Source organism: Phycodurus eques, chromosome 23, assembly GCF_024500275.1.
Source record: "Phycodurus eques isolate BA_2022a chromosome 23, UOR_Pequ_1.1, whole genome shotgun sequence".
Classification (NCBI taxonomy): domain Eukaryota; kingdom Metazoa; phylum Chordata; class Actinopteri; order Syngnathiformes; family Syngnathidae; genus Phycodurus; species Phycodurus eques.
In genome coordinates this window covers 1,516,579-1,542,958 of record NC_084547.1, presented here as the reverse complement: position 1 = coordinate 1,542,958, position 26,380 = coordinate 1,516,579, and the positions used below count along the sequence as shown (strand labels likewise).

The 26,380-nt window shown below is 41.1% G+C and overlaps 1 protein-coding gene across 1 annotated transcript; it reads left to right on the top strand.

The window, feature by feature from the left end:
* Positions 1–3: 3 nt before the first annotated feature.
* Positions 4–24,938, top strand: LOC133398037 (RNA-binding protein with multiple splicing-like). Its single transcript, XM_061669619.1, has 9 exons — positions 4–110; positions 10,701–10,778; positions 10,997–11,035; positions 12,871–12,933; positions 15,522–15,672; positions 18,498–18,625; positions 19,487–19,556; positions 23,397–23,511; positions 24,841–24,938. Exons 1-7 carry the CDS (start codon positions 51–53, stop codon positions 19,547–19,549), a joined length of 582 nt encoding a protein of 193 aa, XP_061525603.1. The 5' UTR covers positions 4–50; the 3' UTR covers positions 19,550–19,556; positions 23,397–23,511; positions 24,841–24,938.
* Positions 24,939–26,380: the final 1,442 nt, after the last annotated feature.

Below are 26,380 nucleotides of genomic sequence, written 5' to 3'. Positions count from 1 at the left end.
TTTTCTTTTTTTTTTTTTTTTTTGTTGTTGTTGGTGTGTGGACGTTCAGGATGAACAAAGCCGAGAAGGAAAACGAGCCGAGTGAATTCAGCGGCAGCCACGAAGAAGAGGTAAGGTGGGGTGGGCGTGCACAGCACCTGGGCCAGCCGACACACACACACACACACAAAATACAAATTTAAATTATAAAAACCCAAACGAAACAACAACCACACGTTGTGCCGTGGAAAACAGTTAGCTGTGACGGTGGACAACAACATGGCTACCTGCTAAAGAGGCATGACTTGTAACTTCGGCCGTCTTTTAGCTCCGAGTATGCACTTTCAACTGCAGTGCCAGACACGAAGCTATAATATTGTATCTATATGTAATATACGGCAGCAATGTAATCAATGCGAGATGTCCTATACTGTTGGTCTTAGGAGTGAAACTAACTTAGGTGTTACAATGCATTACTTGTCATGTATCGCGATACCCTTCTCGCTGTTCATTTATCGCAATATCGTGATATCTTTTTTTTTTGTAATAGAATTTTATATCCATCAAATTTCTAATGACACATGGACTAAGTTGTCCATTTCAATTGATAACATGATACACTTTGGGTTTTAGTTTTCCACGAGGCCAGTACTATTGAAAGAATAAAAAAAAATGAATTGGAACGGACGTTATCAATTTAAAATGATGTCATTATGCAGCCTGAATATTTTTTTTGTACTTGACTTACAACGATATCGTCATGTATCATGATACCCTGTTCACTGGTTAACTATCACTAGATAGTGATATCAATGTAAAAAAAAATAAAAAAAATTGTTATTCCGTCCGATTTAAACTGACGCATGGTTCAAGTGTCAGGATATTCTTGAGATACTGTAATGTCATGATACAACAGCAACATAATCAATGCGGGATGTCATGTGTTTTAAGACAATCACACTTACCTATAATACATTTAAAAAAATCAATCGATCACAATATTTTTTATTGAATTGAATTGCGATATTGAAATGACATCCATCACGTTACAGTAGCAATATATTTATTCAATGGGGTCCGTAATATAGATCTAAGGCACTACACTTGATATCGCAATGTCCTGATCCAACCCTTGAGCCCCAAAAGTTTTCACAGATTGTGATACCATCATAAAATGGCATCAACATCATTGAAGGAGGTGATACTTTAGATTGTATGAGTTACGCTAGGGCATCGCACTAAATTACGGTTCGTTCTTTTGTCAGATCGGTGGTATAGAAAATGGATTGCAAATTTTATTTTCATTTAATTCAGTCATTCTTTCGCTGACCACTAGGGAGAACCCATGTCCCACTAGTGGTACTCCTACGACACTTTGAGAATCGCCAACTCTAGAATGTCCACCTTTATCCAAGTACCAACCAACCGAGCGATCAAGGGATCCATAACTGATTTAATGAGCCATCTGCAGTTTCACTGCAAAGGTCGGTGTGTATTTAGACTCGCATGAGGTAATCTTTGAGATTATATAGATTTACTACTTGCAGGATCAATCAGGTAGCCACGAGGCAGAGAAGGGCGAGGCTGGGCGGGAGACGCATATTTAACATCCATTTTGCAGTGTAAGCGTTTACCTTAGGCCTGGTAAACACACAAAGATTTTTGAAATTTTAAAAGATTTTAACACATTTTTTATTTTTTATTTTTATTTATTTTTTTAAATCTGTGACAGATCTCACTCATAAAGATAAAAAAAAAAAGATCTGCTCTGGACCAAGACAAGCCAGACTAGCAGACCAATTCATTCATTTAACAGTTGTGGTATTATTGTGTGTGGTTTTTATTCATGGCGACTTCCTTCTTCCTCAATTTGGGTGCTTCTCGATTGGCTACATTCTGTTGCACGTCAGGGTGTCACGACTCGAGGAGATGTCGGCTTTCCCCACACACATGAAAATTTTTGGTCGTAAATATTGAACACGTTCTATATTTAAGATTGTCCGCCCCGACTTGTTTCAGACCCAGTAATCGGGACTAATTCACTCTTAACGCACGTCACCTCTAAGGATAATCTTAGAGGACAATCTTATAAGACATAAGGTAGTCTGACGTCCTTTGTCGGGAAGGGGCAAAATCGGAACAAAAACAGCCCAATTGTCTTTATGTGTGTACCAGGCCTTAAAGTCTCTCCACCCAGAAGGTATATGCCAGGCTGGTGAAGCGGTATCGTGTTGTACGGTATCGGCACCGATGCGGGTTTGAGTATCGTTGCATCCCTGAAGGTTATTGTTATGTTTCGGTTTGGTCAAAGGTCAAGATTTAGAGTTGGTGTATAGGGTCAGCGTTTGTGTTAGTATGGCCGAGGGTTTATGTTTTATGGTTAGCGTCTTATCAACGGGTGATCGATTTGGACTTTTCCCAACCACGGCCGCCCATTGTTCAACTTACTGTCTGCTTCCAAAAGAGCAGTAAAACGAGGCCAATAACTTTAACAAGCTCCGAGGTATGACTCTCATGTGCTCCAACGGCAATGGCTCACTGATTGGCACCGGTGAAGCGCAAGATGCGGCAGAAGGGCTCAAGAGAAGAACGCCAAACATGGCGTTGTCGCAGGCGAGGTATGCGTCTAATCTGGAGAGCGAGCGCAATCAGGAGCTATCAAGAGCTATCAGGTGCTCTGGACGTTTTCACGTCGCCAGGCCCAAGGACGCTGCTCCTCTTAGGCAGGTGACACAAGACCTTGTATGGACCTCAACATGAGGAATGGCGTCAACAAGTTTTCCACATGTATCATGGCGTATCGTACAGTTTTTTTATGGTTGAAAATCTAAAATAGCTGTATCATGATACCTGAGTATCAATATTTTTCACACCCACACTCCCCTCTTGCCTCACGCGAATTGTACATTTTTTTAGACATCTTGCTGCTTTTGATATATTTTGCCTGACCTCTAGTTTCTACAAGATTTTCCCCTCTTGAGTGACATGTACTTTATTTTTTTTTGCAAATATCTATATTATATATCTAAATATATATATTTTGTGATATCTATTTGTTTTTTTCGTCCCAAGTGGTGGTGCAACAATGAGTTGATTAATTATCAAATTAACCGACAACTATTTTAGTAATCGATTCATTGTTTAGGATCCTCGTTTAAATGTAAAATTGTCCAAATCCTCTGAATTTCAGCCTCTCAAACAGTAAATATCCTCAGATTTCTGTCCATAAAAGCAGCCTGATTATCTTAGTGTTTAATCAAAATAAGACGTGCAAACATCTGCTTTTACTTTGGAAAACAATGACCCACATTCAATGTTTGTGCGTTTTCTACACAGTCAATTTGAAATAATTTCCTGTTATTGGATAAAAGGATGGAAGTCATTTAGTTTTTTAAATCGGATTAATCCAAAAAGTAGTTGACATATTAATTTCGTAAACAATTCGTCTCGGCCGGACTAAGATTTGAATTTCAAAACCTGCAAGACTCAAAAGGCCCATTCAAAATTTGCGCAGAAATTTTTTAGTTGTTAGTTGCAGCCCGAGTTCCAAGTTTTCCTTTCTCGAGTTACCCAAATGGCGTGATGTATCATAGACTAAAAAAATAAAATAAAATGAATACATAGCCCAGTATCGTGAGATCGTTATCGACCCAACACAGGTATCGTAATTGTGTTTTGTATCACGATATCGCTTAATCCAGCAAATCCGAACAAATGTGAATTTTTAGGTTCCGCTGCATCGTGTGTGAGGTCCACCGTGAACCCGCCCCTCTGATTGATGACGGTCGACCATTTTACCCGGCCGAGAGGTCGTGTTGACTCTGCGTGTAAGCGGATCTTTACAAGCGAGACCCCCGAAGAGATATGACTCGAGCGAATGTGGCGCGTCTCTTTGGGGGTGCTCTCATTGGGCGACGTGACCTTTTTGGTACGTGGGGGAGCGCGGGGGAGGCCACCAGCGGTCCGTAGCACGCCGGCCTGCTATCTATGAAAAGGGCAAACTGGTATATTAACTCTGTGTGACAAGAAACGTTACATGAGGGTCAAAAAAAAAAATGTGATGCCCAGCTCATGTAGACAATCAAAAAAGCTCACTGCTTTATCACCACCCACCCGCCCCCCATCCCCAGCTCTGCCGTCTGATAGGTTGGAGTTTATTTATACAAGCGGCGGGGGAATTGTCATCTTATCTCAGCCATTTGTCAGCTGTGCGACAAGAGCTATTTGAAAAGACAACAACGAGGCTTAGCGTCATCAGCGGCTGGCCAGTGAGTCTGAGAAGAACGCCGTAAACGCCGACTTGGGCCAAACGAGTATAATACATCAGTGATAATAATAATAATTCGCAAACCTTATGGGTCCAGGGATCTCATTACAAGGACCCCCTCAATTAAACATAACTACCACTCAGTTGAAAACGTAACATGAGAATTAACGGGAATAAACCAGGAATTGACTAAATTTAATGTCGGCTCTTTAGAGGGAACTTAAAGAGGGAGCTTGCAAAATCACTTTTTGACATATTTGTTGAAACTCTCAGTCTAAACCTGACAGTAAAATTATCTGTGGGAAAAAAAAAAATCTGAGCCATTAGCTTGGGCTACAGGAGCTTAGCCCTACTGCCACTAAATGACATTGGAAAGACAAAGTCAGAATGTTACGATAACAAGTTATATTGAGACAATAATAATCATTCCATCACCAGAGGTGTCTAACTTTTTTTCTTGTTGTTGTGGGCCACATCGTAGTTATGGTTTTCCTTACAGGGCTGTTATGACTGTGAACCCATATAAATGCATGATCGCCTCATATTACATTTTCAGTTTTGCCAACAGAAGCCAGTGAAAATTGTTTGTTCGACTATTATTCGATTTATTTTAGAATTGGCATTGGTACCAGGAATTGCCTGCAATATCTCAATGTTATTAAAAGTGAAGATAATTTGCAATTTTGGTATTCTAGGAGGAAACATGAAATCGACGCACATGATTTGCGTATACGTGCCGTGTAAAAGCATGTGGCGACCCGGATACGGCCCCTGGGCCTTGAGTTTGACGCCTGTGCTTTACAAGAACAAAGATGTATTTGGTCTGGATTAAAAATCGTAATCTTAATAGAATAAAGTTGTAAAATAGTTGTAATATTTTGATATTAAAGTAGAGGTAAGTCATATTTAACAATTGAATTAATTCTAGCATAAACGTCTGACAACATGACTCAAATGCACACTAACTTTCTGCCTTGTTTGAACATTTATTTCTGTTATTTTTTTGCGTACCACTAGAGGGAGCCTACGTACCACTAGTGGTACCGTAGTCGCTTGAAATTTGGTAGCAATTAGGACAAATGTGTTTTTGAAGGACGCTGGAAATGGCCGAAATGAGCCTTAAATGGCCGCTTCAAAGCTGAAAGCCAGACTTCCTGTGACTTTTTGGTCATGGCGTTTTTGAAACTATTTTTTTTTTTTGTGGGTGACTTTTATCTCGCTTCCCCTGGTTTCCTTCCATTTGCCGCACCCAACTTTCTTCCCCCATGTCGCGTTATCTTGTTCTCGTTGCCATTTCCTCCCCCGGCGCTTTGTTTCTTCCAATAATAAGCGGCTCGCTCGCCATTTAATTCCAGTCTGTTTATTATTATAACTCGGACGATTGAATCACGTTTTTGGGGAGCCTCAAGATGGCTGAAAATGTACTGCATTTTCGGGGTCCGCATCACGACGCCCCTAAACTCACTCGGTACAGTGTTTTGGAAAAATCTCGCAAAAAGTATATCAACTGAAGTAATAGTGATCTCGTCTCAATTTTCTCCCAAACGTATAAGTGAAAATCTGAAATGTGAATTGTAGTTAAACACAAAGTTATGATTCTGTTGTATGAAGGGCAACAGGTTAAGTGGACCTCCTGCCAGCTGGTGGAAGGGGGGGGGGGGGGGGTCTATCGACTTAGATAGAAACTCTCATTACTTTTTCCCCCTGTAATCTGAGCAAATTCCAAAGTACCACGTTTACCTTTCTTGGACTAATAGGACGTTTTTTTTGGGGGGGGGGGGGGGGGGGGTTGTATAAAGAGACCGAGCCATGCCGTGAATAGCGAAAATTGGCGAGTAATTGACGGGCCCTTCCAAAAGGTTTATAATTACCTATAGATGGCACAAGATGGCGGCAAAGCACCACTTCTGTTTCATTGAAGCTCCTCAACTGACTTCAACGTAGTTCCTTGGCACCAAGATGGCACTTGATACCTTTACTGTCATAGCACTACGGTGGACCCCCACATATGTAGCTAGTTGCAGATTTTCTTTTTTAACCTATCCCCCATTATTCATGGAACCCTCACTTATTTGCAGTTTTTGACCCAATCCCCTTCTTTTTTACATTTTTTTTCATGGGGATTTTTTTCTTTCATGACAATTGCATGTCAATGATTCGCAGATTTTCGCTATTCACAGTCGTGTGCGGTGCCACCGCCCTTCGAATAGCAAATTCATATGTGATTATTCAGTATTTAAATTTTTTTTTGTATTGTTGCAATTTTTCAAAGAAAAGTTGTTACCTTCAGAGACTTTCTTTTGAAAGAAAATCCTTATTTAGATAAAGTCACAAAATAAAAATGCAATTTTACAATGCTTGAGTATTTTTTTTCTGCGACATGAATATATATATATATTTTTTTAGGAACAAATTCTTTATCCTCTGACGGTTATGACTTTTCATGTTAAGGACAGAACATTCTTATAATATTATTGTCACGTTCTCTTGAGAAAATACTTTGGGTTTTGCAACCCGCAAAGAGAAGTGAGGGAAAAACTGTTGAGTTGTCGTCATAAGCGCTTTAAAATGTTGCGTACGGGAAAAAGTTTTTGTCTCTTGCTCCAGAAGCACTTTTATAGGTCATCGTGAAGGCCGCTGTTGTTTTGGGGGAAAATGCAAGAGTGTGTCAACCTGTGGGAGTGGACGCTTTTAAAGGTTAACCTGTTGGAACATTTACAGATCCGCGGCGCTTTAATTGTTGCTTGAAAGCGCATGGAGGATAAAGTGACTACTCGAGTGCACTCGACCTCGCCCTCCGCAATAAACTTTACCCAACCTCTGACCCGCACGCCCCTACCGCGACTCCCAAGTGAAACTCCAACTCAGGCAAACGGAGCCTCTCCGCTCGTTCCACTCCGCACAATCTCATGTGATGCCAACGGGCTACTCATTTTTATACCGACGTTATGCGAAACTATGGCTACTATGTACACGGATGTGAACAGTAGCAAGAATAGTCGGCAATAATGTATGTAACATAAAATAGGCATGTATTGATGAAATAAACTCCAGCAATGCTATCTGTGCATTAATTATAAATACTATATGGATATGTAAATGTGAACAGCAACAAGACGAGTCACTCGTCAGCAACGTTATAGGAAGTTAAAAAAAAAAAAAACCTACATGCATCAATAAATAATTGAGAATGAAATAAATGACGTGGAAACATTCGCGTCCACGTTGTTTGCAAAGTCTCAAGTTGTGGGCGTGTCGTTGGGCTAAAACGACGACAATAGAGTGCTGTGCTGGCCGCGTCAAGGTTAGAGCCGTGTCCTGCCGCACTTGGCTTGAAGGACCTCTCTTATCTATTAACTTGGCCGCGGAACACACATGCAGACTCACGGGGGGGCGGAAGGATGGGGGCGAGGGGCATGGGGGGAAAGAGAAACACTAATCATCTCCCATCGCACCAAGGTCATATCCCTCATTTGAGCAGCTCCAAAAAAAAAATTTTTTAAAGTACCCAATTAAAGTCAGCAAACATGTACGGAAGTCACACGGAGTTTATAATGAGACATTCCAAAGCCAAACAAAATCCCTTTCCGGGACGCCGCGCGCTCGGATTTCCAAGCAATTGTTCGCGTTGGAGGTGATGGAAATAGAAGGAAAGTGTTGTCCCCGCCATTGAAGCAATTGGAGGCCCTTCAAAGGCCGGGACTTTTTTTCACTTGTGCCATCAGAAAATACACAATCTTACAAGAAAAAAACCCTGGGATTTCTTGACAGAGAGGGGAAAAAAATTCAAAATTTAAGAAAAGTAATTTCTTCTGGGGGAATAATATATATATATATATATATATATATATATATATATATATATTTTTTTTTTTTGTGTGCAAAAATTCAACATTCTCACAAGATTGCAACTTTATTTCCTCTTAAAACTATACTACTTGTTAAATTTTTAATGGGGGGATAATTCAAATGCATTAGCTTAAGGTTATTTTTTTAAAATAAAAATGTTGCGACCTTAAAATTGTTTTGAGAAAAAAGTAATCTCAACAAACACGTAATCCTGTGATGATAAAGCGGTATATTTTTCTTAAAAAAAAAAAAGAATTCCTAAGAATACAGTATTTTTTCATTATTATTTATGTATTAATTTTTTGGGGTGAAAAAGTTGTGCCTTTAAGACATGAAGTCAATGAACTTTTAGTAACGAAGCAATTTGAGGTTCCTAATGAGGTGAAGGCGTGGAGGTCATGAGGTCACATTGCTACGCGTCGCGTCCTTCGTGGGATCGAAAGCTTTTTGGCCTCAAGAGTTGTGTTGCCAATGAACTGACCCGGTACACTGCTTGTGGAGTCCTCAGCTGACTTTTTCATCCAAATCTGCCTGCCTGTGACCATAAATGGTCAATGATTCAAAGGCCCGACTACGGAAATGTCTTGACTCACGAGGAAGTGAAAAAAGCCGACCGAAACCCAACAAAAGAAGTTTGACCCCGGATGTGCACCTTGAACTCTGGCTTTCCGCGCCTCGCCTGACCCGAAAACCCAGTCAGCAAAGACCCGGTTGCAGTAATCCGCAGCAGATGTTGGGTGGCGTGAAGATTTTGTCGATTCAGTGAATCGGGAATGTGCACGCTCACCGGGCTCGCGACACAACCGTCGCCTATCACAACAGCTGGTGTCAGGGAGTCTCGGGGATCAAGTGGGACACTGCCGAGAAGGGCCCATTGTTGCAAGCGTGTTGGGGCCTTCTCTGCTTGTCTTAAGGGTCTCTCAGAATAAAGATAGGCATTTCATCCTATTTGAATAGCTGGGCACGGGTCCGATAGATGAGTAAGATACCTTTTAATGTGTTAGCCTTCCTTTTAAGTTAACACATTTTTTGGACTTAATTCTACTCTGATAGCCAACATACATCGATATGTTTTCGCAACTTTGTTTGTAAAATATTCAATGCCGTGAACTCGTGTGTTGACGTTATTAAAGCAGACCCGGTGGAGACGGACCCCACTTGCAGACCCGCTGGGTCTCACTCCCATAAGATAAGAGCAAAGGTGACCAAGGTGATGTTTGGCGCGGCGCTTCAGTCCGGCGCACCCCTCCCACCGCTACGCACCCCGCAGTTGCTAAGTTCCTTTGTTTGTGTGCTGCTCTCTCCACTGGCATGAGTGGTGCGGATCAAGTTACATGTGGGAATGAGTTGGAGTGTTAGCTCAGCGCTTCCTTTGTCCCCTCAGCTGGGAATCTCGGTGCTTTTACACAAAATCTCAACATGGAACACTTGAACAACTTTGGAGTTCACCACAGTCATGGACTATACACACGTACTGTACATACAGTACATTAACATTTTTAGCAATATTTGCAGTGTCCCTCAATTTCATTCTTTGTTCAAGATATTAACATCAAAGAATACATTGAGGACTTTCCTCTGGGAGAAATTACATCTTAAGATTCTCTTTTCATAGCATTTCGGGGGTTAAAAGAGTGCATTTTTGTGATGATGCGGTAAATTGAAAAAGAAAATTGAATACTCCTATTTGGTCTGTGGTCGATTCACTTTTTTTCAACAACAAAAAACGAGTATCGGATGTGATCGGACTGGATCTAAAATCTCAGATTTGACCACTCTTATACAAGCGGTCTATTCCATGCTCCGCTCCAGCACTTTGATCCAGCAGCGGTTGGAGGGCATGCAGGGCCCACGTGATCACAACAACAGATGGCTAAGGTGCTACCATTGTAGCAAGGAGCAAGAGTGAATTTTGCTTGCTTCAAGTCGTTTATTGACACTTCAATTGAAGTTTGCTGTAAAACTAAACAAACATAACAAAATAATTACACCTGTTGAATGTTCAAATACATCACAAACTGTTTGTGTCTTCGTTTTTGTTCAGACAAAGCTAACACAATGAATGGCAAAACACCACTGACGAGCTAACTAAAATTAGCATCGAACTCGCGGCACTTACATCTCTCAAAATAATGAATATTGATCCACAAACGTTGTATAAACACAAACAGGCAATGTATTCGTCAAGCTGTGAAAAACAAGTTGTTATAATATTCGATTGTGACTTCTACTTGTGTATCAGTGTGTGTGTTTGTGTAACAAAGGAAACAAAGGATAATGAAGCGTTACAGATGACACATCTGCGTATTTGCCACTGATCACCTGGTGCATCGTCTACTCGATTAATTGGGTGCAGCGCCTACAAAACGCTTACGACGGCGTACAAAACATCCCTGAGTGATGCTCTCGTCTCTCTGCCGATTTCCCTTCCGTGGTTTTTTTCCGTGGTTTTTCTTTCTCTACCTTTTCCCTTTTTATTCAGCTCGCTGCCATACATTGAAATTCCCCGCTAGTGAGCGCCCAAGTTTAAAAGTTCAAATGTGGGGGAAAAACCCCCAAAGAAAGTCTAAAAGTTAACAAACGATGTGTTTGGTGTTGTCCACAGGTCCGAACGCTCTTTGTCAGCGGGCTGCCACTCGATATCAAGCCACGGGAGCTTTATCTCCTCTTCAGACCATTTAAGGTATGTTTGGATGTTTCCAGTGCGCGGATGAGCGAGGGCTATTCTTAGCAGCTGTTCTTTCCAGACGTCAATCGGAGCGGCCATTAGTAGTGATGAAATAAAGGGCAACGGAAAGTCGCCCGAGGTTCAAGTGTGTGGGTTTCGAGAGCCGAGGTTCAGTCGTGTCTTGACAATTTGTAGCGATTGTAATCCTGACATTGTCGTGTTCTTCGTTTCAGGGCTATGAAGGTTCCTTGATAAAGCTCACCTCCAAACAGGTAGGCTTGGGTATTGCACTGATGAAAATTCCAATGTTTGACAATTTAGTTCCGTCCAACTGTCTACGATACATGGTTATCGTAGACAGCATTATTGGACATAATATGGCGATGAAGCTTCACATTGCGTCGCCGCCCTTGTTCCTGAATCCATTAAGGCTAGCGGCGATCGGGGTTAGCGTCGACTAACGACTTGAGGCTAACCCCCGATTTGTGCCCCTTTATCCAGTCAAGCGCATGCCGGTTGCGGTTTTTCTTCGCGTCATTGCAACATCCTACCTTGGCTGGGTTGTTTCGGTGATCAAAGTCTTTTGGTCCGAAACTGAAAACGCGCTTTTGTGCCATTTTTCAGCGGCCAAATTTGTAGTGGCCCGGCCTGGCCAGCGTCTATTAATAGCTAGTGGACCGACACAGCGCCATACTGGCCAGCGTTATTGTCGAACCCTGATAGATTTATTCTTTTTTATTTCCCTCCATTTGTCTGATTGTTACAGTTGTTTGATGATTTTAAACATGAAAATGGGGAAACAATGCAAAAAAAAAAAAACTGAAAATTTGAGAAGGGGACAAATACATTTTCACAGCACCGTATTTCTACGACCTACCTGGCATTCCTTATTTTAAGCTAAACGTACTCCTGTCCTCATACCTTGTCAAGATTTTTAAGAGAAAGCGCTTGAAGCAAGTGACACGCTCTTCCACAAAAACTGCCTGGTAAGAAGAAATGTCTCGGCAGACAGCGCAAGCGTATTTTGTTTTGATTCGAGATCTTTCATCTCGGTTAGATTTGCGTTTTTGCAGCGTGCTATAAGAATAGACAACTTAGATGAAATAGTCAGGCAATGTCGAGACATTTCCTTATAAAGCAAGAGGCCCATCTCAGGCCCTTTCTATTTATATATTCCTCTTTTGCTTTTTTTTTTCTCTCCCCCCCTCGCTCTCTTTCTTGCTCTCTGTTTTTTGAGTCCTCCCCTTTGTTCAGAATTCCCATAACCCCTGTTTTTCCAGATCACTTACAGCAGATCAACCCCACGGGATGTTTTCATTTCCCTTCATACCCGTCAAACAATAACAAGCCAAATTGTTGTCTTACTTCCTTGTGCTCGCCTTTGACCATCAGTGTGTACTGGCTGCTCAATCAAGATGCAAAAGTAGGATGTCAACTGTTTTTGACACTCAAAAACAGTTGACATCTCTTGGTCCCGTCTCTCACACGCCGCTTCCATATTTGGGCAAAATGGGAGCGGAGAGATGAGCTCTGCCTTTCCCTCAGATTCCTAAACAGGCTCACTTGCCGGAGAGAACGAAAACCATTCAAAGGGGATGGGGGTTAAATACAATTTCTGTTTTAAAACGCTGAGTACATAAGAGGAAAACCGCACACACTTGTCACTATACTACAAAGATGCTGGTGTTGTTTGGTGTTTTGAAACAAAAACCTGCTGTCCTCAGTTTTCTAAACAGGAGAGGCGAAGAGAATACGACCAAACGAGGACTATGATTTCTGTTTTGAGGAACCTGTAATCTCTTAAAAAAAAAAGAGAGAAATTAACAAGAAAATGCTACTTCGACTGTTTCACTTACTTTCATAAACCGCCTCGAGCGCTGGAGAGAATGCAACGAAACACAATTGGGGTTGAGTCTTTTCTTTTCAATTTCCCTCAGTTTGATAAACAGGCAAGAGCGCTGAAGACAATACAAGCGAACAGGGTGGGGGTTGAATATGTTTTTATTTGTATTTTTTTTTGCCTTTTAAGGAACATGTCTATATCACCCCGACAGGAATGCCGAGTCAGTTTTGTGCCCTAAACCGTGTTTCTTTCTTTCCTCCCCAGCCGGTGGGCTTTGTCAGCTTTGACAGTCGATCAGAGGCGGAGGCTGCTAAGAATGCCTTGAACGTGAGTGTCACGCCCTCTCTGCCGGCTACCCATCACGCGCAAAGTGCAGCCAAGACAAAAAAAAAAAAAAAAAAAAAACCTCTCCATATCATACACAGATGTACACGCGTGTTTACTGGGAGCAAAAAGCAGGGCAAGGTCAGCGACCGAAGTAAGCTCCGATTCCGCATGTAAAATACGAGATATCGATTTCGGGCTTACTTCGGAGCTCGTTATTTCACAGTGTAACTAAGAGCGGCTTTCCATGAGATCTTTGTAAAACAAAGTCATGTTCTCACACACATTTGATATCCCGGCCCAAATTTCTCACAGGTCTGTTTCCAAATCTGCCTTAATAAGATAACGCTCTGACGGTATTGGAAAGCTATTTCTTTAAACTCCGTCATTCAGTGTGAAAAATGATTTCGTTCACGTCTTGTTTTATCATGTCAAAAAAAAAAAAACTTTTACGTAAACCCGTGACAATTAGATGAAGAGGAGGCAACTTGCGACGAGCCTTTGCAATTCCGATTTAACGTTAAGACCGATTAATTTAATTTTTTGCGTCTCACTCTACACGCATCACAGTTAACAATGCTGAAAATTGACTTTCGATAACGTACATCTTGGGACTCGCCTTCACGATTTGGGTTGAACAATTCCGATTGAATTTAAAGACCGACTATTTTATGGATTTTTGTAATTATTATTATTTTTTAACTGTACACTAGTGACAAATCAAAGCTGGACTGCGATGCGGGCGCTGACGTCTGGCACGACGGCGGTTCGAACTCTTGCGGTAACATGTATTTTTAAAAAATTCCAATTTGTACGACTTTTTTGGGGGGGGAGGGGGGGGCGTCCCGCTGTATTTCCTTTTTTAAATGCACCTCACGTTGTTTGTGAAATGTTGGCTTGTTCAGAATAATGACGCCAAGCAAACTTGTCCACATTTCAATATGCAGATACCGCCGGCCCGTGGGATGCACACAAACAGTCTCAACTTTTGTTTTCTCCGAAAAGCATTTGCATATTTTCCTCGCCCTGTGCTCGGTTTTTTTTCTTTTCTTTTTTTTTTGGGATCCGCACTAGGGATCATAAAGCTGTCAGGCTCCCCGCATGAGGAGGATTATTAACTGTCACAAAGGTGTTAAAAAAGTTGTCTATTACAGGGAAAATGTAAAAGAATGATTAAACACGCCGGCTTAACATTAAATCTGAATTGCGAAGGTGAGTCGCAAGATGCGCCTGATTCATCCCACTTCGCTTTTTAGCATTAACTGTCACAACAAGTGTAAAGAAGTTAACCATTACTCATCAAAATGTAAAATGTTTTAAGTTCGCCTCAATCCGAATCACGAAAGTGAGTCGCAAAATGCGCCCGACTCATCTCGCCTCAATTTGTAGTGTTCAAAACTGCGGCAAGGATGTAAAAAAGATAACTATTACTAGTAAATGGAGAAGAATTATAAAACACCTCGTTAAGACTAAGATTACAGTTTACTTTTTTTTTTTTTTTTTTTTTACCATTTTTAACTGTCACGAGTGTAAAAAATTAACTCAAGAAGCAAAAAAAAAAAACCGGAATGGGACGCTAATCCACAACTGTGCCATTTATAACCGCGCACCCCCCCCCCCCCCCCCAACAAGATTGCTTTCTTTCCTGTACCTTGTAAGTAAAACAGAATGATAAAACAAAGTACATGAAAGCTCTTGTTGGACACCTGATCAACAATGCGGGCAAAAAATAGAAATGTCAAAGACCTCTGCGAAAACTCGCTCCTCAGTTATCTAAATTTGTTGGCGCTTCATTGCGACTTGAAGGCGCTCTCATTTATTTATAGCCCAAGAAAAGTAGCTGGTGAAACAAAGTGGGACTGAGGTCTGTGCAGTTGTAATGTAAAATATGCATGTCTTACACGCTACTCCGCTCCCAGTTGAAGTTCGCTGTCAAACTAAACGTCAAACAAAGACAATTACACGTCGTGTACTTACAACAATCAAGCACCTGTTTTAATGCTAACATAGAATGGAAAATGCCGTCGCCATGCCAAGTATTAACATTGATAGTTGCGGTTTTGGCACCCATTAAGGAACGGATATTTAAACACAAATGCTGCATCAACACATGTTGACAGACAATATCACAGTGCTCACATGCATATATCCTTTGTCCTCGTCCCAGAAAAGTTTGATTGCAGCTGCTTGAGTCACTGAGAATAGTTGACAATGTGAATATAGACAAATGAAGAAGATTCTTTGTTGTTGATTGTCTTTATGTGTGTGATTGTTCTCTTCTTCGTTTGGACTGTAGTATACTACAGATATAGTCCGCCCCGGTGGCCAAGGCGGGGACAACAGACGGAACTGCAGAATGAATTGAATTGAAGCATTTAAGCTGCACAAACTATTTAATTACGTTATTACTCAGTTTTTATGAAGCACACAATTACAAAGTTATATTTTCCTTATTAAACCCCCCCCCCACAAATGTTTTATTGTTTTTTTTGGGGGGGTGCTGGAACAGATTAGTGGCTTGGTCATAGAACAAATTGAACTCGTATCCCAAGGCACCACTGTATATTTAAAAAAAAAATCTTTTGTCTCAGGGGGTCCGGTTTGATCCCGAGATCCCACAGACCCTCCGGCTGGAGTTTGCCAAGGCCAACACCAAGATGGCCAAGAACAAGCTGGTGGGCACTCCCAACCCCCCTCCGTCCCAGCAGAGCCCCGGCCCACAGTTCATTAGCAGAGACCCATGTGAGTACCACCGTGGAACCGCTGAAGTCGAGAACAATTTGTTCGCCTTTTATTTTTCCCGTGGGAAATAAGGGAATGAATCCGTCCCAGGGTCACCCTGTCGCCGTCGTAAAAGCTTTATTAACTGCGCAGCCTTTTCCAGTCACAAGAGTGTGAAAATAATTGTAAATAGTAAAACGGGATTAAAATAATAAAGAAAAAAGGCATGAACAGATGGCGAGTCATCGTGCGACGTGAGTGCGACTTATCTCACTTTCACAAAGGTGAGTTGCGAGATGAGTTAACTGTTATTCAACAGTAAAACGTAATAAACGATGAAGCGCTTGACATTGCCTTAATTGAGAATCACAGAGGCACAATGAGAAGTACTTCACCGCTCAAAATTTAGCATTCTTCACTGTCGCACAAGTGTAATAATAATTTAAAAAAAGTTAAAGTAAAATGCAAAAAAGCAAACAAAACAGTCATTGTTAGCTTTCATTAGGCACAATGGAAAGTTTAGCCAGAGGATGCATTGGACACAGATCACTTCTTAGCATTCTTTGTTGTCACGCAAGCGTACACATAACCACTCTTAATAAGAAAACGGGAAAAAAATCCAAAACAAATCCCATAATTATCGAGTTACATAGCAAGGTAGGCCGAACGCGTCACACATGGTGTAAAACCAGTTTGTGTGATATCAACAAAAACGACAAATCACGCATCATCTTAAATCGCTGCGGCGAATCGTGCAGCAGGATGTAAAAAAATGTAAACGACTGTTCTCGTCATAAGGTAAAAAACAAACAAACAAGTGAAGAATTGTTTCGCGAGATGATTATTTTGTCTGTTTTTCCCAAACATTTCAATTCTCTGCTGGGTATTTGCATTGCGAGCTCGCAGGTGTGTTTGCAGTGCGATAGCCCCCGGAAAGTTCAACATTTCCCCAGAAGCTTCCGGATTCCGCAGCCATCCTGCAATCGCTCTTTGCCGCATTCTTCTCCAATGTGCAAACAAAATGCTCTTATCTGAAATATGTGGTGCCAGAGAAAGGGTGGGTGGGGGGAATAAGGAAGCCATTACTGACACCGTGACGTCGTCACCGCCGGAGAAATTGCCCCAAAAACATTTTGTGTTAAGCTGTTTTTTTGTATTTATTCCGTTTTAATTGTTCTTTTATTACAGTGCTAGGTTACCAAGAGACAGTTGGCAATAGAAGTGCTCTCTTTTTCTTGATTTCCACTGTGCACCGTCATCTCTCTTTTTCACTTAGCAGCTTTTTATGGCGCCCCTTGCAGTCATCGGACCTCCTCGCAGTATAATCACGTGAAAGCAAAAGGCTAGTTGTCAATCAAACAAACAAGCAGTGATAGTGGAGCTAATTTTAGAAATAGCCTTTTTTTTTTTTTTTTTTTTTTTTTTTTTTAAATAACTGTTTTGTCACATTTCAGCCGCTTTACTCCCTATGGATTTTGCCTCGGAAAGTGATGGGATGCAAAATGTCTCTTTCGACCTGTGTCTCGTTTACGTGTCACTCGTAAAAGCGATTAACTTTCTACGCTTTATATAATTACAAAACAAATCTGACGCCATGACATTAAAGACAAAAAAAATAGTTCGGACTGAATTATTGTTTTTAATATGAACAGTCATTATTTTATTTTTACACTTGTATGGCTGCGAAGAATGCAAATGTTTACGTTTGACTTAAGAGAGCAGTTAACTTCCTTTTTTTTTTTATTGACAATAACGGAAAAAAATCTGCTAAGAATGCTAACGCTAAACAGTGGTTCATTTCTTTCTATGTTTTTAGAATTACAAAAAAAAATATCTGACATCACAACGACTCTGTCAAAGTAAACAAAAAACGGTTATAACTTAATTTATGTTTTCACTTTGAAGAGCCATTTATTTATGTTTACACTTTTAGGGCTGCTAAGAATGTTTGTTTGACTTTGGATGGCAGTTAACTTCCTTTTTTTTTTTTTTTTTTTTTTTTTTTTTATGTTCGACAATAACGGAAAAAAAATCTCCGATGCAACCATGTAATTAAAAGTCCAAAAATAAAACGTTGCGAGAGTTTAATTGTTTTTATGTTGAGTTGTTTTTTCCATTTTTCCATTACATTTAACAGCAAAATATAAACATTAGCATTCTTAACGATCATATAAGTGGAAATATAAATTACCGTGTTTTTATAATAAAATGTCTATACAATAAAATGGTTGTAACGTTTTTTGTTTTGCCTTTCATGACAAACAACAAAGATGTTGTCGTAAATGTTTTTGTCTTCACTGTTTTTGTCTTCACTGACTGAAAGTCGTGTTTTTTGTTGTTGGTTTTTTTTCATAGCTACAAGCGTGAAGAGAAGTGAATCGCTGTTTAGCACTCTAAGTTGTGAAAAATAAAAAAACATTGACGAGTGGTCATGGTAAAATGTGAGAAGAATAAAACGGTCGTGACATTTTTAGCTTTAATGACAATTGGTCTCTTTTCGAGTGCAAAAATAAGTTGTTCATCGTAAAACATGAAAACAATAAACTGGTTGTAACTTTTCTTTTGCCGTTGATGACAAATGATGTCATATATTTTTTACGTAATTGTTAAGCATGTAAGAAGAAGTCTCTTTTACTCATCAAACAACATACAAGTGTAAAAATGAATTAACAGTCGCTCATAGTAAACACTCGGGAGCTTATTTTTGTCTCGTAATTGTGAAAAGTGTAAAACGGTCCAAACTTGATACCCGACGAGTCCATTTAGGATCCTCCACTCCCCCCCGCACCGCTGCAGACCACTCGGGGGACCGCCTCACTCCACGCCTCGTCTTCTTCTTTCCACAGATGAGCTCACAGTGCCCGCTCTCTATCCCAGCAGCCCAGACGTGTGGGCGTCATACCCGCTGTACCCGGCGGAGCTGTCGCCGGCCCTCCCTCCCGCTTTCACCTACCCCTCCTCGCTCCACGCTCAGGTAACCACGGCGCACCCCCCTCCCCCACAGCGCACCCCACCACCCTCCGACAAGCCCCCGCGGCACCCGCCACATCTGCCCCTTTCCTTCACCCTCAATCCACACATTTCTCTCCGTTATCGATCTTAAAAATGCCAATAGTGACTTGCAAATGGGGGCAGGTAAGACTTTGATTAGGGGGAGGCTTTTATTTCTACGTTTATTTGAGGGAGGTGTTTATTTTTCTGAATGTGAAGCAATGTTACCAATATATTATGCAAATGAAACTGGAATTTCATAAAAGTGCTGAATTTTTTATTTTTTTTAACACTCTCGGTTACACACTGACGTTAGCTGAGCCCGTGTGAACAGCAGAAAAAGGCGGTGTCTATTTGAGGGAGGCGTCTTTGTAGGTGCTGCTGTTTTGAACGCGAGAACTGTAATTCTAATTAGTGACGACCAGTTACTTTTCCTGATCGGGGGAAAGGGCGGCGTCAACTGGCAACTAATTGGGGCACGGCATCTGTGAGTTTCCCCTCATCATTTCAGCTCCTTCGTTAGCCCCCTCTTTTCCCCCGCCAGCCTTTTTTCCCGTTTATCAAGCGCCTCTAATCTACAACGCTCCAGCGCGACTTCCCAATAGAGTTCATTATCGATCCCTTGCAATTTCTTCCCATGAAGCCCGCGCTCCTTCTGCCTGGTCTTTCTCAGCGCAAGCCACATCAAGCGTATTTTTAGCACCAAAAGGCCCTCGCTATTTAGTCTGCGGGGTCTTTTATCTTTCCTCGCATTTCCATACCTGTGATGGCGCCGCGTCACCAGATGATGACAGCTCGAGAAATGCGTTTGAACGCTCAACGTTTCCTATTGTCTCCGTTTTAGATCCGCTGGCTCCCACCTGCAGATGGAAGTCCTCAGGGATGGAAGTCAAGGCAGTTCTGCTGAAGTATGTGTGAGTACCACACCCTTGCACACAGCCAGAGTAACAAATGCCACATATGCAGATGGGAATTTCGACAATGGGCAGCAGCGTTCTACCTTGATTTACAAGTGCACCAATTTAATTTTTCCATGATTTTTATTTAATTTATTTTTAACTTGACAAGCAGTGTTGGGAAGATTACTTTGGAAATGTACTTGGTTACAGTTACGCTGTTTAAAATGTAAGAGTAGTGCAAATATTCACTTTCTCAAAGTAATATAACTAATAACTAACATTTGATTACATTTTGAGTGAATGCATCAACAGGACCCATAAATCATTGTTTTGGAATCAACCACATACTGTATTTGTTCTTTATACTGATGACAAATCAGGATGAAATGTAAATTCATCATACAAAATGCGTTGGTAATATGATGTGAAAACATGATACCACGTTGACCTAATAATGACACATGTGATCGCATTCCCATTCCTTTCAGTGGCGAAAGTTGATTTAAGATTTAATCTACATGAGTAATATGATATACATGTAGCTGTACATGAACAAATATTACACAAGCAGCTGTGGACAAAAGGCAGCAACAATAATTTGACTCAGCTATGATTGATGGTTAATTTGAACCATCGGGAAAAGAAGGTGTCCTCTCTTTAATTAAGACTGTTTACGTGCTGCTGTTTTGGCGAGCAACGGAGTAGCTAGTATTACTTGAAATTTGTTTTAGCTGATTTTCCCTGAGACTAGCATGTACAGTGTACCGTTAAGTTGTGCGTGTGTAAAAACAAAACCACAAATCCCCCCGCTGGGTGGTGTATCCATGTCAGTAGACTGTGTGTGTGCGTGGCCGCGCGTGTGTGTGTGCGCGCCCGCACGCGGTGTGTGTTTTGTTTTTGCACAAGGCGCCAGTCGCACTGTCACCAGAACCCTCCCGCCCTGAAAGACAGGAAGAAACATGTTCTCCAGACCCCTTAGGGGGCTGAGTGAGTGAGTGAGTGAGTGAGTGAGTGAGTGAGTGAGTGAGTTGGCAGTTAGCACAGAGGCTAACATTTCCCAAGGAATAAACAGGATCAGAAAATTCAACGGGAGTTCAAAAAAATACAAATTAATCAATTATTTGTTTATCTGTTTTTTCACCTTTTGTTGCAAATTATTGTTTGGTCAAAATTGGTCTTAAAATAACATTAGTTAAGTGTCACTTGGTATTAAAATCATATTTTGAAAAATGATTTAAATGAAATAAATCCAAAACACTTAAAACAAGCTTTTATTTGAATGATCACAACATATGCAAATATGTTACACAACAATAAAATAAATGTATCCCTTTTCAAATCAGTCAAATAGAAAGTGATCGATAGATTCATTGTTAATTCTTCCCGATCCAACCGCCCTCGAGCCTTCCGACAGGAACAGGCACCACCCCATGGTGCGCACTGTTTGCCGAGCTGAATTGTAGTTGACGTGCATGCTGCAGCAGCACGCGGGTGCCTTCGCAGACGACCTCCTAGTGGACATTAATGCCTAGTCAACTGAAGGGAGAGGTAATCCGCATTTTCCATTTGACAAAACATGACCGTCGGGGCAGGGCTAGAAGGGTAGCGCAGACCCGTACGTGTATTTAGTCTGGCCACTGGCCCAGAGGAGCTTTTGAAAAGCAGTGGTTCCTGCGCAATGTTGGACCAACTCCCATCGGAGAGCGGCGGGCCAGCTGGGGCCCCCTTCGAAAAACGAAGCGGGACTTTGTTCGCTCCCCCCAACCCCCGGTCTAGTCCAAGCGCACCGTCCCCTGCGTCTGCTCTCCGCAGCCAGATACATGTCAGCTGCCGCATTGATCACCAGCTATTGCTGCTGCGTGAGAAACACGGCCAGGGCCTAAGGGTTTTTCTCCAGATTACGGGGGCTTCGGGTGGGCCGGGCCCCCCTTCAAAATGTTGTGCAGGTGGAGGCCACCGGTTGTGTTTATTCAACTGAAAACGTGACGAAAACAAGTTTTCCAGTTCTAAAAGAGACAAAAAAAAAACAAATCCTTACCTTAATCATTACTCTTACGCTAGCCCGAACCCCAACACTTAGTTTAACATTAACTCCGATGCTAAACCTTAGCCTTGGCCGTTCCGTTAGCCTAACAACAACCTTTAGTCTAACCCTCAACCTTAGCCTAATCCTTAATCTACAAAGGTCAGAAAACATGGCTAATCACAGTTAAAGGCACAATTGGGGCAGCTGTGGATCACTTGGTAGAGCAGGTCGTCCACTGACCGAAGTGTCGGCGGTTTGAATCCCGACTGTCGAAGTGTCCTTGGGTAAGACGCCGAACCCTAAATTGCCTCCAGGTTGGAATTTTAAATGAGAAACTGTTCTCAACTGCCTTACCTGGTTAAACAAAGGAAATTATTTGTGATTCCGCCCCAAATTTAGGGGGGGGGAATTGGCAAACAATCAACAACACAAAACAGTGATTCTGCTGTGAGGCTGTAAATTTAATGGAGCAAGAACAACTGGTAAAAGGGATCAGGGCAGGAATTTAAGACAGGCAATCAACATACAGACAGCAGGAAGACTCAGTGAGGAAAATGCAAATACAAGTGGCACAGTGGGGTCTCTTGTGGTTGGGGCAAAGTGATAATGTATCAAAAGGTGAGAGTCTCTGTTCCCGTAGAAGTGTCATATCTCAGTCGGGTGTGTGTGCGATTGAATCAAGAAGGTGAATGCCGCTAACGGCAAATGCTGCTTCTTCACACCGTTGTGTGGCAAAAGGTGATCAAATCAGGCCGATTTGTCAGCGAATGGCAACGCTATCGCTATGATAACTCAAGATTTTCCTCCTCATTTCCTTGGTCTGACCTCAGAACCACCATTGGTCATGTTCGTTTTAGCGAAGGGCAAAAAAAAACGGCAAAACCCGTAGCACTCATTGACGAGAGAGAAAATCGCCTGCCTCGTTCTCCAACGGGACTTGTTTACAGATCTCGAGTCATGCGCCTGTTTGCGAATTCCTGGCTGTAACACATTAAGCCGGCAAATCGCTAAAGCGTTCCCAAATGCGCACCGACGCGTTCAATGATCAACCCAGTCTTTAACCTTGGCCGCCTCAGCTGGAACAAATAAGGGCGGTCTCGGTAAAGTACGGGCGTCGCATCAGCCAAGTCGAGCGTCTGGAGAGCGCGTCGATTCTCGTCGATTCGCTTCCCCTCGGTTGAACGCACGCCGTCGGGCATTAGCTAGGCCACCCGTGTCCTTTAAATCTTCTTTCCTGCCTCGCAGGGTTTCTTCCAAGGGTCCAAAAGCTCCTTCCAGCTCCTAGTTTTGTGACTGCCATTTGGTACCTGGGTCTTACCCCATTTCATAACAATCGAACAATAATGACAAAAACATCAACAGTTTAATATAATCCAGATTATAAACTATATTAATGTGTGCTGCGTGTCAAATTTGGCCTGACCAACCTTCAGTGGACAGAAAACTGCTGATGTCATTGCGGCTCAGCCTTGGGAGGCCAATTTATTTATTTATTTTTCATTTGTGGCCCATTGAGGGAAAAAAAATGAACGATGAGACCAAAAAGCTGTAATATTTCAAGATTAAACTCAGTATTTAGGGGGGAAAAAGACCTCTTTTAACAGTGACTTTAAAAAGGACACTGTAACATCTGGAGCAGTTCAAAATCAATATCTATCTAATAACATGAGAAAACATTGGCCGTTATGGTGTCTGCGAGTTACTCCCATTGGCGATGACGGGAGCACACCAGAGTACGTCTTGAAACGGGAGGTTTTTTTGCGTTTGTCGTGACACGCAACTGTCCGTCCCGCCACTTTGGCTTTGAGCATCTGTCTTGGCGTCTTCAGGTTCCTGATGTGTGATGGTGGCCCCGGCCGGCTGTGACGGGCGTCGCTGACTGCCTCTCCGCTCCAGTTTGACCCCCGGAGGACTGACTCCGGCTGCGGCAGCAGCGAGCCGTCGGTAAGCCTACAGCTAGCGTCCGCTGATGCTAACGGACAACGACAAAAGGTGTAAAGCTCACACCTTTCCCCCCCACTTCTTCTCTGGCCTCGGGCTTCCTTCACTTTGTGGCGGCACGGTCTGTTGTGGCGCACTTTGATTTGTAGCCTTAGTGCCAACAATTTTAAAGTCCATCGACAGTGGCCGATGTCAGAAATTTCAGCAAACTTTTTGGGAAAAAATGCGTCTCTTAAGTCCCCTGACAAAGCAGTACTTTAATTGCTCCATTTTTATTTTTTTCCCCCTCGTTGCATAGCTTTCAAAAAAAAAAAAAAATTGTAAATGTAGTCGGCGTGTAATCAGAAACTATCGGTAGTATTCCAAGAATGAAGTAGTATTATTGCGGGAAAGGACTTGTAAATTTAAGGGGCCATAATATTACAACAATTGAGTCGTAATGTTATAAGAAAAAAAAAATTCTAATTTTATGAGGAAAAAAGTTACGAGCGTTTTTCTGGAACGTGATTCTTGTGTCAAATAGGGTCATCCTGTAATGACAAAAGTACTTGTCAGGTTATCACAAAGTAGTAATATTATAAGGAAAATTATCACAGAAAAAGTGGCAATGTTACAATAAATTAAGTTGTAATGTGAAAAAAGTCATATTGTAGTAATAATAATAATAATGTGAAAAAACACCATATTACAGAAAAGTCAGTCTTCCGTGTTTAGTTGTACCATCACGCAAAAAACATTTGTAATATTACGAGAAAAAGTCGGAACTTTAAAACGTAATGTTACGAAAGAATAGCTGTAATATTGTCACAATGTTACACCCATGCGATAATGTTAACAAAAGGTTGTTTTAATATTGTGGCAATAGAGGTAAAGAGAGGTAAAAAGGGGAAACGTTACGACCAATAAGGTCATCACGTCATGGGAAAAAAAAAAAGGTTGGAATGTTGCGAGAGATTAGTCGTACATTTCTGAGATGTAATGTTATGAAAAAAAAAAATGGTTGTAATGTTACGACAGTAGAAAAATATGAAATTCAAGAAAATTAGGTCGTCATGTTACGAGAAAAAGGGATTATTTATTATTACAAGGGAAATGTTGTCTTACATTTGTTTTGTAACTGTTAAACAGTAATTCATTGATTTTAAAAATGAAAACAAAAATGTTCCCCATTGTTTAAGGTTTTCTGGTTTTCTATTGGGCGCTCGGTCGAGAGATGGACTCCCGCTTTTGAGGATCATTTCCCCCCCGTGCTTTTATGAGTATGCGGTTAATATAGCAACCTTACCTGCTTCTTTTTTTTTGTTTTTGTTTTTTCCCCTCCGTTTCTCGCAGGCCTCAGGACACACCAGACATCCGCCTCCATCACACATCGAGAATCTGCCCCTTTCCCTCTATTTTTCTTTTTTTTTTTTTTTTTTTTTTTTTTTCTCCCCCACCCCCCCCAATATGGTTACAGACTCCAAATATCCCGGCGGCGCTCTGGCTGCACCTCCACCAAAGGTACCCCCCCCCTTTGTTTACAGGTATGCAAGGAGTTGCGCATTTATATGCACGGGAGTGTGGCTAAAGCGCTGCCGGATGATAAACATGAGGTTATTATATGACGTATAGTCCATATATCATTCTTATTTGTGTCAGTAGGATTATTAAGAGCATGACGTTGCCCCACAAAAAAAAAAAAAAAAAGTACTTGTTTTTTAAAAAAGAGGTATTTTTGTAACCATTTTAGAAGGGTTTCATGTTGGGCTAGAGCAGGGGAACCACGTGGAAATATCACACAACAATCGAGCAAATTATCAATAAATATTACCTGAATAAAGTTGTGCTATTGTGAGGAAAAAAATAACGTTGGAGAGAATTGTCGTAATATTACAAAAAATGTCTTGCGGTTACAAGAATAATTGTACGATTGCGACCAAAAAGGTGTAGCAATGTTATGAGAATAAAGTCGGATTATTTTGAGAAAAAGGTTGAAGACAAGAAGGTGAGAAAATATTGAGAATGAAGTCGTCCAATTCCAGAAATAAGATGTTATTTTAGGAGAATAAAGTCACGGTAGTCGAGAAAATGTGTAAATCTAGTTGTACTAATAATAAATTGGAGAGAATAGTCAGAATATTATAAAAGTTGTAATGTTACAGGTCTAAAGTCACGCGATTATGGTGAAAAATATAAATATTAAGAGGAAAGAAATTGTAGTGTTAGAAGAAAAAAGTCAAAGTACAAAAAAATCGGTAAATGAAAAATAATAATCTGAAAATAATGTGGTAATATTACCAGAATAAAGTCATACTATTAAAAGAAAAAAAAATCTTAATGTTCAGTGGGAAAAAAACCCAAAAAGTTCTGTTAAAAGATGTAACACCGCAGCTTTTTTTTTTAAATGTAATGCTACAGTACTATGACATTTTCCTTGAGTTTCAAGGCTGGCGTAATGTTAAGAGAAAAATGTCGTAGTATTCCTAGTATAGTGTTGCAAAAAGTCTTGAAAAAAAATTCGTTTTACAAAAAACTTCCCAATATTACTGGAAAAAGTTCTAATGTGCAGAGCGTATTCATATTGTTGCAAAAAAAAAAAAAGTACAAAGTTTTAATGTAGTCGTGCTAACGTTACAACAATGATGAGAAAAAACGAGCAAAAAAATTGTGGTATTACAAAAAGTCACAATCTTAACCAGTTAATAACACATTTTTTCGCAACGTTGGTTATGTTCGTAATATTAATGTTATAGGTTTTTTTTCTTGAAATTTTGCAACCAATAAACTCTGGAAAATTGCGCATTTTACCTCACAGTATTACGACTTCATACGACATTCGAACAAATTATTATTCAAAATATGTAATTATTTTTTTTCCCCGTGTCAGTGTTTT